Consider the following 13,014-nt stretch of genomic DNA (forward strand, 5'->3'; position numbering starts at 1 on the left):
AAACCTTGCCACACAAATCCAATACACCACTCTTCTCTTAGTTACCCATTAGTTAGCACAAATTGATTTTCTGTGTTATTCTTATCTGTCCAAGAACAGCTTCATATGGTCCCTCCAGAGTGGAATAGTTAACAACAAAGGTGAGAATATCTTGGCATGAGGTGGGGATACAAGTTCCTTTTCTCAGTGGTGGAATGCAGTGCCTTCTCTCCTCAATCCTATGGCAACCATCACCAATATAAACAAATATTTTTCCAAACAACACAGCACTTGCATACTATGCTCTATGCTCTATAGAAAATAGTCTATGCTCTTAGAAAGTTGTATTATTCCAGGATTTTCTTTTTATTGAGTTGAAGAGGATCTAAATTAAAACCCTCTTCTCACTGGATTTTTTTTCAGACATGTGGCACTTCTCTGCAATTTATTGCCTGGCAGTGTCTTCTGCCTAATAGACACTGCTGTGCATTGCATATTGTCTGGGAGAGAAAGGTAAGTGCCATGGAAAGAGATGAAGAGAAACAGCTGGGATCAGCATTAGAAGACATGGTAAAAAAAAAAAAAATTAAAATAAATTAAATTAAATTTAATTTAATTAATTAAATATCTCAGTTACTATCAGTGAATTTTCCTGGGGAAGTTGCTTATCAACCTTCCCTTGGCAGTCACAAGTGTAAGGAAACAAAAACATACAAGCCACAAAGGTTAGTTTGATATCTTTCTAGATGTGAACTAAATTGTATAGGGAACTGAAAAAGGGTAACCTGAACCCATTGCTGCAGGGAAGGGGTGGGGGTGGGAAGGATCTACCAACTGGATGACAAGGAAATGGGAAAGTATCTAAGACAAATAAAGGGATTTGTATGTGCGAAAAGAGGGATTTTAGCACCCTTTTGTCTTGCAAAGCCCCTTCTTTCCCACAGGAACAGCCCACAGAGATATCCAGCCAGCTTATCCCTCTCCTAACTTTCTGTTGTGATTTCAGTTCTTATGGAAGAACTGATTTCCTTAACACAGACTGACATTTGGAAGGAAAGTTCTGGGTGCAAGTTCTATGCAACAGAATTTCCAGCCCTGGGCCTGCAATATAGAACAAAAATGCTTTATTCATCACATTAACTGTGTACAGGCAGATTTTATTGCAGTCTGCTTGTACTTCTGTATCCAAACTCTGTTTCCATAAGGACAACATGCTTCTTGTTGCTAGGGCCTTTTTTCTCCTTTTTCCTTTGCCAGACTCGAAGGTGGCTTGCTTGAGAATTTCTCAAGATCTTGCCTTCCACCCACTGGTCTTAACCTCTTTGCTTAGGAGTTGAATTTAGGCTCAGGTTTTACTTTACATGCTGTGCCTGTGCATGACCTCATCCCAGCCTCATCCCTGTAGACTCGCCCAATGGTCCAGGGCTGTGGCTGTCAGTTGCTACAGCTCAAAATCGTAATTCAATGCCACAAATCAGGAACCAGATCATTTGACGAGGCAAGGAAGAGGTGGCCTAGTCACTGCTACATCCCTGCCCCACTCACCATGTGTGGGTGCTGAGGGGCTGTGTCCCTGTTAGTGGCAGCATGGCCCTGCCTGCCCCACTGTCCCTCTTGCCTCCCAGTTCACCTGCCCTTGCATGGCAGCCCCCTCCTGCTGCTCCCCCACAAACTTTACTGAACTTGTTTGTCCATCTAGGGATCTATTTCCTGGAGTTAAATTAGACTTAATACAGAATCTCTCCCTGTACAAACACACATCTGTCCCCATCTAGCATAGCACAGGTAAGAGGATTGATGTAAAAACTCACCCACATCCAAGCAGTTCATGAGACATCAGACTTCACAGATCACTTTTTCTACCTTAACATACCATCACCTCATATACCTGATGATGGAATAATATCAGGGCAGGCTCCCCACGATTTCCACAAAAATGACCTATTGCTGACTTACAGTGACACAGCTGAATATTATATCTACTTCCATGAATACTGGCTGCAAAGTATCACTGGTGTTGATAAGAGCAGCCTTTGATCTGTTCTGTCCTTCCTTCCTCTTTCCTTCTCCTCTCCTTTTGCCTGCTTACCTCACCCATCTGAAGGTGCCTCCTGTTTGTTATTCCACTTGCCCCCAGGAAGTTGCTACATAGCAGCACTCTCCCATCCCCACTCTTCCATTTCTTTCTTGCAGCATGGAAGCAATGCCTGTCATTACTGAACATGTAGCACCCACCTCTTCCCTGCCCCGTCAAATGTCCTGATTCCTGATTTGTGGCATTGAATCACAATTTTGAGCTGTAGCAACTCAGCCAAAGGATGTGCTGAACATCGCTATGGTCAGCCTACAGAGACAGAAGAAACTTGTGGTGGGTATTCTTAAGCGCCAGAGAAGAGAGATTATTTCTTTATCCAACTGAACAGATGATAGTTACCATCCTCGCTACCTTGCTTCAGTTGTCTGTGTGCAGTCAGGCAATAATAAAGAGATGGACAAATGAGAGAGCTAGTGGCAGAGGTGACATAGTGATGCAAATGCATGACATCCTGAGGAGAGAAAGATATCCCAAGGAAGCTGTGAATCAAAGCTGTGGGGCACTGACCACCTGCCTCAAATGTCTGTATGCCCAAATGATAGTTGACAGTACCCTGTAGGGAAGTATATGCTGGTGGTGGCCTCACACTTTTCCCTGCAGTAGTCCTACTGACAAGTAGGGCAGCTGGGGTACTCCTGAGCCAGGTTAAGACCAGGAATAACTAATAATTGGGGGTGTCATAGGTACATAAACTCTTTTTGTTGATTTCATTCTGTGAAAGAGGATCATGGTTTAAACCCAGCTGGCAACTAAGTCCCACACAGCTGCTCACTCACTTTCCCTGTCCACCCCTGGGTGGGATGGGGAGGAGAACTGGGAAAAGGAAAAAAAAAAAAAAAAAATGAGACATGAAAGCTCAGAAAACACAAGTGCTGCACAATACAATTGCTCACCACCTGCTGACCAATTCCCAGCCCAACCTGAGCAGCGATACGGCATTCGAGGTAACTCACCCCAGTTTATATACTGGGCAAGATGTGCTGTGGTATGGAATACCTCTTTGGCTAGTTTGGGTCAGGTGTCCTGTCTCGGCTTCCTCTCGGCTTCCCATACCCCTCTTCACTGGCAGAGCATGAGACTGAGAAAGTCCTTGATCAGAATAAACATTACTTAGCAACAAGTAAAATATTGATGTGTTATCAGCACTGTTCTCACTCTAAAGCCAAAACAGATCACTGCACCAGCTACTAGGAAGAAAAATAACTCTTTCCCAGCTGAAACCAGGACAATGAGATTCACTTATTCTCTGAATACTGGGCTGCATGCAAGAGCAACCTTGCCAGGGAAGCTTCCAGAGTAATCTACAAGGCCTGGAACAGTTGTTTTCTGAGGAAAAGGAAGGACAAAACAGGGATTAGGGACTGTAGCAAGCACCCAAAGTGGCTCTTGGAAGCAAAAAGCCCATGACTTCCTGGGTATCTCCTAGGAGACGATCACAGCTCCTTTTGAAATGCATGGGTATTCTCAACCTCAGAATGTTTGGGAAGGAGCCATGGATATCATCTTTCCAGTGTCTCAGTTTTCTTCTCAGTGCCTACCTGTAATTGTCTGCTGCTTATTTATCACATCCCACAAGGAGGAAAGGTAGCTTTGCTGTCTTCCATATCTGAAGTACTGCAGCTGATTGCGCTCTTTCTACCCACCACCTATCACAGGTCTTCTGAGCCAAGGCACCAAGCAGCTCAGAAGTGGCTCAGCCACACAACCACTGCCCAAGTTGTCTGGGGCTTGTAGGAGACCATACAGAACAGCTCAGTTCTGCAACAAGGTGTGCTGTTACAGGTTTGTCGCTTCTTAATTCACCCTGACAAAAACATGACCCTCACTGCTTCAGGGGCCAGGCAGAAGTCATTTTGTTCTCATTGTCTGGAAACACAAATGAAAACTTGGCCATGTGGTGCAGCACCTTTGCTGAGGCTGTTTGTGGAGTGGGCAGCCTAGGGAAAAGTGTGCTGCCTCCTTCTCTGGAGTAACCTACAGTGGGAAGGGGCTGCTGCTCTCCAATGTGCAGGGCAAGCAACAGCAGTCCAAACATGCTTTACTGAGAGATCCCAGATGACATCCATGGAGTGTGCAGCAGCAAAGGACATGTCACATTCAGGTGGCACTGAAATATATTATTTCATATGTTCATGCTCCCCTCCAAAAATCTCAGACATTTGCCTGAACAATTAGTAATATTCTAGTGATACCTAGAGTTTCCGTTCTACACATCCTTCTGGTCTCCAGCTCGTGTAAACATTTTCCAGACATATCAGATTTTATGTACTTTTTGGCCCTTCCAACTTATCAAAGGAATGGGTTAAACAGAAAGGACAAGTCATGACTGGCTACTTTCTCTCTACCTGAATTCACATTCCCTATTAGCTACATTGGCCTTTTTATTAAACCATTAATATACACATATAAATTTATCCAGTACAGTAAGATTTTCATACATATTATGCTTATATCATATTGAAACATTAAATACTAATAAAGAACTTTATATTTGACTGATTGATTACTTGCTTGATCTGAACTGATTCTTAGACCTATCACTTAACTAAACTTGGAAGCTATCAAAAACTATGTGGTCTGAGATGATTTCTCTCTTGCTTTTAACCAAAGTAAAACTTTAAATAAATAAATAAATATATAAATAAATAAATAAATAAATAAGAAAATCTGACTATTGCAAGTAAATATTTTTGAAGAAATATCTGCTTTTAAAAAAGAAAGCTGTATCTATGGATCCTCTTGTAATAACTACATTTTCTGCCTAATGCCATCCATATCTGTGGTAATGGATTTCTTATTTTAAGAGGCACTGATCTATTTGAGGATTTTAAATCTATATGAATACAAAAACCTTTTATGATGGTGAAGAATCCTTTTCTGGAGGGTGAACAGTATGCAGTCATAACCTTTTCCCTGTTGAGACATGAAGTTTTCTTACTGATGTAACAATGTGTAGTGGCTTAGAACATCATGATAAATCATGTTTTAAATAAAATCCACCATCCATGGACAAAACAAATTGTGTTTTAAATAAAATCAAATATCTATGGTCGAAAGATATCCCCCAAATCACCCAAAGTCTGCAACTACATCAAGGGCAGATTTTAATTGCTTTGAGTAACTTTGTGATTTCATGTATGTTTCTTAGGTACCTGGAGCACCCATAAGTCAGAATGAATTTAACCTGATTGCCAATATAAATTAGGAATGCTCAGCAGCACAGGGGCTACTTGCTTTAGAAAATATTGATGCTGCACAGCCTTAGGCAGCCCAAGGTAAAAAAACATGTTAATGGGACTTACAGCTATAGGCTTACTGCATGATCTTGATCACCCTGTTTGAAATATGCATACATATGCTGCAGTGCTGCCTCTTCAGCTACATTTGTGAGATGGATGCCTTCACATATCCTCTTAAGTAAACAGTAGAAGTCCAGCACAGTCATAGTTTACTTGGTGGGATGAATGACAGACTGGAGTTCTGCAATTGATGGCTATAAACTGTTCAGAAGGGACAAGCAAGGAAGGATGGGGAAGAGGAAGGATGTCCTGTACATAAAAAAGAAATTGATTGTTTGTGCGAAGTTGTCTTTGAAAAACAATGATGAAGAGTTGAGAGCTATAAGCTCTCAAAATTAGAGGAAACCTCATGGTTGGTATTTACTACAGGCTGCCCAATCAAGGGGAGGATATTGATGAACCTTTCTTACCTCAACTACAGAAAGCATCATGCTCAGAGGCTTTGATCCTGCTGGGGAATTTCAATCAACCTGATATCTGCTGGAAAAGCAGCATAGTGAGCTGTACACCACCCAGGAGACTCCTATAGCATGTTGAGGATAATTTTTTAGTCCAGGTGACAGTCCAGCCAGAGGGAAAGCACTACTGGGCCTGTTGCTCACCAGCAGAAATTAACTAATTGGAGAGATCAAGATTAGTGTCAGCCTGAGCTGCAGCCTGGGCCCATGACCATCATTAACTTGAGGAATATGGGCCAGGCGAATTGTAAAGTCAAGACCCTGAATTTTAGTAGAGCAAACTTTGAGTTGTTTAAGGAACTAGGAGATGGGACCCTCTGGGAAACTACCCTCCAAGATAAAGAATCTGAACAGAGCTGGCAGCTATTTAATATATTTTTCTTAGTGAATAAGTGCTCTTGATTCCCACATACAAGAAAACAGGCTGGGAACACAGGAGACCAATAAGGCTGAAGTGCAAGAAGGAAATGGACAGTGAGTGGAAGCAAGGACATGCATCATGGGAAGAATACAGGGATTCTGTCCATGTGTACGGAGAAAACTAAGGCACATCTGGTGCTGAATTTGGCAAGGGATTTGAAGAACAGTAAGAAGGGCTTCTGCAGGTTTGTTGATCAGAAAACGGAGACTAAAGAGAATGCACCGCCCTGATAAATAAGACTGGAGATCTAGTGACAACTGACACAAGGAAGGCTGAGATACTTTTTTTGCCTCAGTTTTCACTGGTAATCTCTTTTTCCCACAGCTCTCAAGACCCTAAAACTCAAGGCAGGGACTAAGAGGGCAAAGTTCCTCCTATCATAGGAAAGGTCAAGTTCAAGACCATCTGAGGAACCTGAACATACACCAGTCCATGGGGTGTGATGAGGTTCATGCCAGGGTCTTGAGGGAATTGCCAGATATAGTTGCAAAGCCACTCTCCATAATATTTGAAGTCACAGTAGCCAGATGAAATCTCTAGTGACTGGACAAAAGAGAATATGACACCAATTTTAAAAAATTGTATGATAATGCTTTATAATAAAAATAGGCAAAAAGGAGGACATTGGGAACTACTGACCAGTCAGTCTCACGGCAGTGCTTGGTATGATCCTTCTGGAAGCTATGCCAAAACATACGGAAGGCAGGCAGGTAAGAAATGAGAGGTATGGATTTGATGACTGGACTGTTGGATAAGGAACTGGCAGGACAGTTACATCCAAAGAGTTATAGACAATTGCTCAATGTCCAAAGGGAAATGGATAATGAGTGGTGTCCCTCATGGGGCTGTGCTGGGACCAATACTATTTAATACCTTCATCAATGACATAGATAGTGGGATTGAGTGTATTCTCAGCAAGTCTATGGATGACACCAAGCTGAGTGGTACATCTGATTTGACAGAGGGAAGGGATACCAGCAAGAGGGACCTTGACAAACTTGAGGAGTGTGCCCGAATGAACCTCATAAAGTTAAGGCCAAATGTAAAGTTCTGCACCTTGGTCAGTGCCATCCCCAATATGAGGAAATACTGGAGGATGAACTGGTTGAGAGCAGCTCTTCAGAGAAAGATCTGAGGATGCTGGTGGATGAAAAATTGGACATAAGCCAATGTGTGCTCACAACCCAAAAAAGCAAATCCTGTCTTGGGCTGCATCAAAAGAAGCATAGCCAGCAGGTCAAGGGAGGTGACTCTCTTCTAGTCTGCTCTCATGAGACCCCACCTGCAGTAGGGCATCGAGCTCTGGGGTTCCTGGTACAAGAAAGACATGTTGGAGCAGGTCCAGAGGAGGGGCAGAAAAATGACAACAGGGCTGTAACACCTCTCCCCTGAAGGAAGGCTGAGAAAATTGGGAATTTTCAGCCTGGAGAAGAAAAGGGTGCAGTGAGACTTTATTGCGGTGTTTCAATATATGAAGGGTGTTCATAAGAAAGAAGACTTTACAACAGGACTTGTACTGACAGGATAAGCAACAATGTTTTAAATCAAAAGAGGGTAGATTTAGATTGGTTCTTAGGAAGAAATTTTTTGTTACAAAGATAGTGGGACACACTGGAATGAATGGGTTGCCCAGAGAAGTTGTTGATGACATCAGTGGAAGTTTTCAAGGCCACCTTGGATGGGGCTTTGAGCGACCTGGTCTAAGTGAAAGATGTTCCTGTTTATGAGAAGGGGGTTAGTCCAGATAACCTTTGAAAGTCTCTTCCAACCCAAACCATTCTATGATTCTACAGAGCACCAAGTCACATGGGCTCAAAAGAGGGAGCTTCATGAAAGTGTTTGTTCACTATCAGAGTAGGAGAAAAATGAGTCTTTGCATTGACTGACATTCTGAAAAATTTCTGTCACATCCAGACATCCCAGTCAACTGTGAGTAGTATCTTCTACACTTTGTATTTTAACAGATGTTCTGTTTGTTTGACTATTCCATTTTTCAGGGGAAAATAGGAGATAGAAGTCATTCTGTCTTTTACTTCATATCAAAACAAAAGTTCAAGATCTTTTTTCTTTAAGATAAAATTTTAAATAAGTAATTTTTTTTAATAAGGTTGGTCATTAATTTAAAGGAATTAAAGAAATTAAAGGGCACTTATAAATTTATTTCCTCCTTCGTCTCCTCCACCTGATAACATTTACAAGATCTCTTTGCATTTCTTCCTTTGCTAAGCCTAAAACTAACAGTCTATAACTGAAAAACAAAAAATGAAGAAGTACAGATATGCTATCAAAATGCTGGAGAACCAACAAATGAGCTTTTAGGAAAGCACATAGACTGCTCCAGGAGGGAGCTGCTATATCAGGTGTTTGGAGGAAGGATAGAGGCCTAACCTAAACCCAGGAAATGCATTTTCAAAGGATCAAAAACTTTAGAGGTAAAGCTACCAGTGGACTGAGTATGATACAAGTGAATAGGACAAAGTATGATACAAACTGTGGAGGAAATGTGTATGCTACAGAACTAACCCTCAGGAATTTCTTCTCCACGGTATGTGTCCTTTCCAATATGTCACTTTTGTGACAATGTGGTTCAGAATCCACAATTCACAGTGGGGTCAGGTGGTGAAACCACCGTGAAATATAGCATCAGTATAGACATCTCCAAATTCACGTGATTTTTTGGTTTTGTACTCTAGCATATGATGTTATTCTGCTGCTTGTCTTCTCTAGACAAAGGCCCCTATGAAGCGCTATCACACCTCTCAGCATTTTTTCACACTTCAGGTACACCCTAGTCATGGTAAACCAGCACCACTGGCAGGGTGGGTCTTAAAACTCTTTCCCACATTGTACTACGTATGTCTGAACATGACGCTCCGCTTTCCAACTCATCTCAAGGAAGAAAAAAAATAATTTTATGTGTATTCAGTTTGCCTTACATTTTAAAACTCATGGGTTGGGAAAAAACATGCCTTTTTTTTCTCAGTAGTTCTGAGGACATAATTGTTAGTTTACATTATTTTATTATTAAAGAAATTAATTCAGCCTTACCTCTGTTTTTCAGAAAGAAAACATGCACACCATATTTTGATTATTGTTTTTTTATCCACAACAGCAGATTCTGTCTGACAAAATGCCTGCAGTATAGTGTAAAAGCGCAAAAATAAACTCTATCTTAAAATAACAACATAGAATTTAATGTGTTTACATATTGTGTTTAATCAAAAGAAGCCTTTTGGATAAAAAAAGGGGAAATTGCTTCATCGAAATATTTATACAAGGACGCAGAAGACTGAGGAAAACAGTGAAACACCTTTTATATGTTCCTATGAGATGTTGGAGGTACTGACTGATTTAAGAGAAAAGTTTTTCACATTAATGTTTCTGGTGAAAACTATCTTTCTTTTGCTTCTTATTAGCTCCGATTAGAGCTAAATAGGACACCACGTCCCAAGGTTTCATTATTTTTCAGAGATGAAGCTGTCTTACGGGAAGTAACTCCTAATCCAAAAACACTGCTGAGTGGCTACTTTGTGTTACTTGCTTGTTTTCAAAGCTAATTTACGGTAAGAAAATGTCTCTCAATTACCTCCATTTTGCACTACCTTGATGAAAAACCCTCTCTGGAACATGAATCCGCTGCCACTGTGACAGTGCACTCACAATCAGAGCTTTAATTTGGAAATGAAAATCAAAATATCACTGTCTAGCTTTGCGTGCAATCGCAAAACTCGGAGATTATTGGCTTCCCTGAAACTCATTTTAACTCCCAGGTAAAAGAAACGCCGCGAGACAAAAATACTTTCTCTCCGCAGCACGAATACTAAGAAACGGGGCGCCGCAATCAAGTTTTTTTAACGAAAAACACACTTTTTTGAGGAGGAAGAAACACAAACCGAGAAGCAGAGCGCGGGGCGGGGGAGCCGGCCTGTGGCGGCAACGCACCAATCAGGGCTCGCCGCGCTGCTATAAATGGGGGAGCTGCCGGGGGTGTTACAGCTGTGGTGGTTTCGTTTACAGAGGGTTGTCATGTCGGAGACTGCTCCAGCCCCCGCTGCGGAGGCAGCACCCGCGGCCCCGGCGGTTGCTGCCAAGGGGGCCGCCAAGAAGCTGAAGAAGGCGGCGGGCGGTTCCAGAGCCCGGAAGCCCGCGGGTCCCAGCGTCACCGAGCTGATCACCAAGGCCGTGTCCGCCTCCAAGGAGCGCAAAGGGCTTTCCCTCGCCGCGCTCAAAAAAGTGCTGGCTGCCGGTGGCTATGATGTGGAGAAGAACAACAGCCGTATCAAGCTGGGGTTGAAGAGTCTTGTCAGCAAAGGCATTCTGGTGCAGACCAAAGGCACTGGTGCCTCCGGCTCTTTTCGTCTCAGTAAGAAGCCGGGAGAGGTGAAAGAAAAAGCCCCCAAGAAGCGAGTTGCTGTGGCCAAACCTAAGAAGCCGGCGGCCAAGAAACCTGCCAGCGCCACTAAGAAGCCCAAGAAAGTGGTGACAGCGAAGAAGAGCCCCAAGAAAGTGAAAAAGCCGGCGGCCGCTGCGGCCAAGAAGGCGGCCAAGAGCCCCAAAAAGGCGACTAAGGTTACCAAGCCCAAGAAGGCGGCGGCAGCAGCTAAGAGTCCCGCCAAGGCCAAAGCGATGAAGCCCAAAGCAGCCAAGCCCAAGGGGTCTAAGTCTAAAGCAGCCAAGACAAAGAGGGCGGCGCCTAAGAAGAAGTAAGTCCCCGTGGAAGAAAGTTTCTGCCCCTCACTTAAAACCCAACGGCTCTTTTAAGAGCCACCCACCTTTTCTCAAAAAGGGCTGAAAATCCAATGAGAGGATTTTTTTCCCTAATGTTTCGTAAATAATAAAATGCTTTCGTAGCTTTAAAGTCACACCCAATGAATGCATCAAACGTCATCAAATGTGCTGTGACAGGAACTTCCAGGGCCCGTATTTAGAGCTGCTGTAATGGTTGCTTCAGTGCAATACAAGGGACATGGTTCCCTTCTTTAAGGATGGAAATTTATCCCTTTGTTTTTGATAGCCACCTTACACGCAGTTTAACCCTTTCTTTGCTGACTCCGTGCGTGCGGCAGCGTGAGAGGGGAAAAGTGAGGAGAGCTGGTTTCTACCGGATTGTCCATCTGTGCAACAACATAAAACGGGGACAGAAAAGCTTTAATTGAGACGCTTATGTCGACTTCACGACCGAAATAACTAGAACACATTAAAAAAAAAAAAAAACGCAAAAGAAACAACTTCGCTGATTTCTAAGACTGAGCAAAGTATTAGCAATTTAGCCCTTTAGTGATGCAGTGGGTGGCTCTTAAAAGAGCCTTTGGGTTTCTCTGGGGAAAAAAAAATCCTCCCGGGCGTTGTTCTTGGGTGATCACTTGGCTTTAGCCTTGTGACTATCGGTCTTCTTGGGCAGCAGCACAGCCTGGATGTTGGGCAGCACACCACCCTGCGCGATCGTCACCTTGCCCAGCAGCTTGTTGAGCTCCTCGTCGTTGCGGATGGCGAGCTGCAGGTGCCGCGGGATGATGCGCGTCTTCTTGTTGTCGCGGGCCGCGTTGCCCGCCAGCTCCAGGATCTCGGCCGTCAGGTACTCCAGCACGGCTGCCAGGTACACGGGAGCGCCGGCGCCCACCCGCTCCGCGTAGTTGCCCTTGCGCAGCAGGCGGTGGACGCGGCCCACGGGGAACTGCAGCCCTGCCCGCGACGAGCGCGACTTCGCCTTGGCACGCGCCTTGCCGCCCTGCTTCCCGCGCCCGGACATCTTCACAACACCTCGCAACCGAAAACCAAAACGCGTTTAAGAAATGAAACCAGCCCCGCGCCGCGCCCTTATATCCCTTCTCGGCGAGGGGAGGCAATTTCGATAGGCTGAGAAGGTAACACTGCAAAAACAGCCAATGGAAACGCGGATCGAACTGTAACCAATAGCCATGAAGTACTAAGCGCAAGGATTGCAAATACCTGCTCTCAGCCAATAGAAACGAAGTCTTGAGGAAACCCTAATTTGCATACAGTCCCTATAAAAGGCGGGCGCTCGGGCTCAGTGCGCGTGGTCGTTTGTGTGTTCTGTTGGAGTGGTGTAGTCTTGCTAAAAATGCCTGAGCCGGCGAAGTCAGCCCCCGCGCCCAAAAAGGGTTCTAAGAAGGCGGTGACCAAGACGCAGAAGAAGGGCGACAAGAAGCGCAAGAAGAGCCGCAAAGAGAGTTATTCCATCTACGTGTACAAGGTGCTGAAGCAGGTGCATCCCGACACGGGCATCTCTTCTAAGGCCATGGGCATCATGAACTCCTTCGTCAACGACATCTTCGAGCGCATTGCTGGGGAGGCCTCGCGCTTGGCGCATTACAACAAGCGCTCCACCATCACTTCCCGGGAGATCCAGACGGCCGTGCGGCTCCTGCTGCCGGGTGAGCTGGCCAAGCATGCAGTTTCCGAGGGTACTAAGGCTGTTACCAAGTATACCAGCTCCAAGTAGAGCGCCTCAGTCCGTCTGTTTTAACACAAAGGCTCTTTTAAGAGCCACCTATGTTTTCAGTAAAGGAGCTGACTGATTGTGTGTTGGCCCAGGCTGCTTGCTTGTAAGAGACGAGTAATGGTGTGGAAACAACGTGGGTGTAGGGGTCTGGGGTGTACTTAACGAATCCGTGGTGTGTTCTATGCCTGCCTCAGTAGAAAACAGAATTTGTAGCTCCCTAAAGACGCACCCTGGAGTCCTATTCACTTCTGCATGTGACCTGGGGGTTGTGGGTTAAGGGCAGAATATGGTAGTATTTT

At 44.2% G+C, this 13,014-nt stretch overlaps 3 protein-coding genes across 3 annotated transcripts; 2 read left to right on the forward strand and 1 right to left on the reverse strand.

The window, feature by feature from the left end:
- The first annotated feature begins 10,234 nt into the window (after positions 1-10,234).
- LOC136012943 (histone H1.11L-like) lies at positions 10,235-11,134 on the forward strand. The gene has a single exon (XM_065676053.1). The coding sequence runs from the start codon at positions 10,279-10,281 to the stop codon at positions 10,957-10,959; it is 681 nt and encodes a 226-aa protein (XP_065532125.1). The 5' UTR covers positions 10,235-10,278; the 3' UTR covers positions 10,960-11,134.
- Positions 11,135-11,281: 147 nt separating this feature from the next.
- LOC136012977 (histone H2B 1/2/3/4/6) lies at positions 11,282-12,792 on the forward strand. Its single transcript, XM_065676129.1, has one exon. The coding sequence runs from the start codon at positions 12,335-12,337 to the stop codon at positions 12,713-12,715; it is 381 nt and encodes a 126-aa protein (XP_065532201.1). The 5' UTR covers positions 11,282-12,334; the 3' UTR covers positions 12,716-12,792.
- Positions 11,497-12,050, reverse strand: LOC136012957 (histone H2A-IV). The gene has a single exon (XM_065676090.1). The coding sequence runs from the start codon at positions 11,999-12,001 to the stop codon at positions 11,612-11,614; it is 390 nt and encodes a 129-aa protein (XP_065532162.1). The 5' UTR covers positions 12,002-12,050; the 3' UTR covers positions 11,497-11,611.
- Positions 12,793-13,014: the final 222 nt, after the last annotated feature.

The sequence above is a fragment of the Lathamus discolor genome, chromosome 1 (assembly GCF_037157495.1).
Source record: "Lathamus discolor isolate bLatDis1 chromosome 1, bLatDis1.hap1, whole genome shotgun sequence".
NCBI lineage: Eukaryota > Metazoa > Chordata > Aves > Psittaciformes > Psittacidae > Lathamus > Lathamus discolor.

What these genes read in the sequence shown, in the direction of transcription:
- LOC136012943 (XM_065676053.1), top strand. Translation starts at nt 10,279, where the DNA reads ATGTCGGAGACTGCTCCAGCCCCCGCTGCGGAGGCAGCACCCGCGGCC.
- LOC136012957 (XM_065676090.1), bottom strand. Translation starts at nt 12,001, where the DNA reads ATGTCCGGGCGCGGGAAGCAGGGCGGCAAGGCGCGTGCCAAGGCGAAG.
- LOC136012977 (XM_065676129.1), top strand. Translation starts at nt 12,335, where the DNA reads ATGCCTGAGCCGGCGAAGTCAGCCCCCGCGCCCAAAAAGGGTTCTAAG.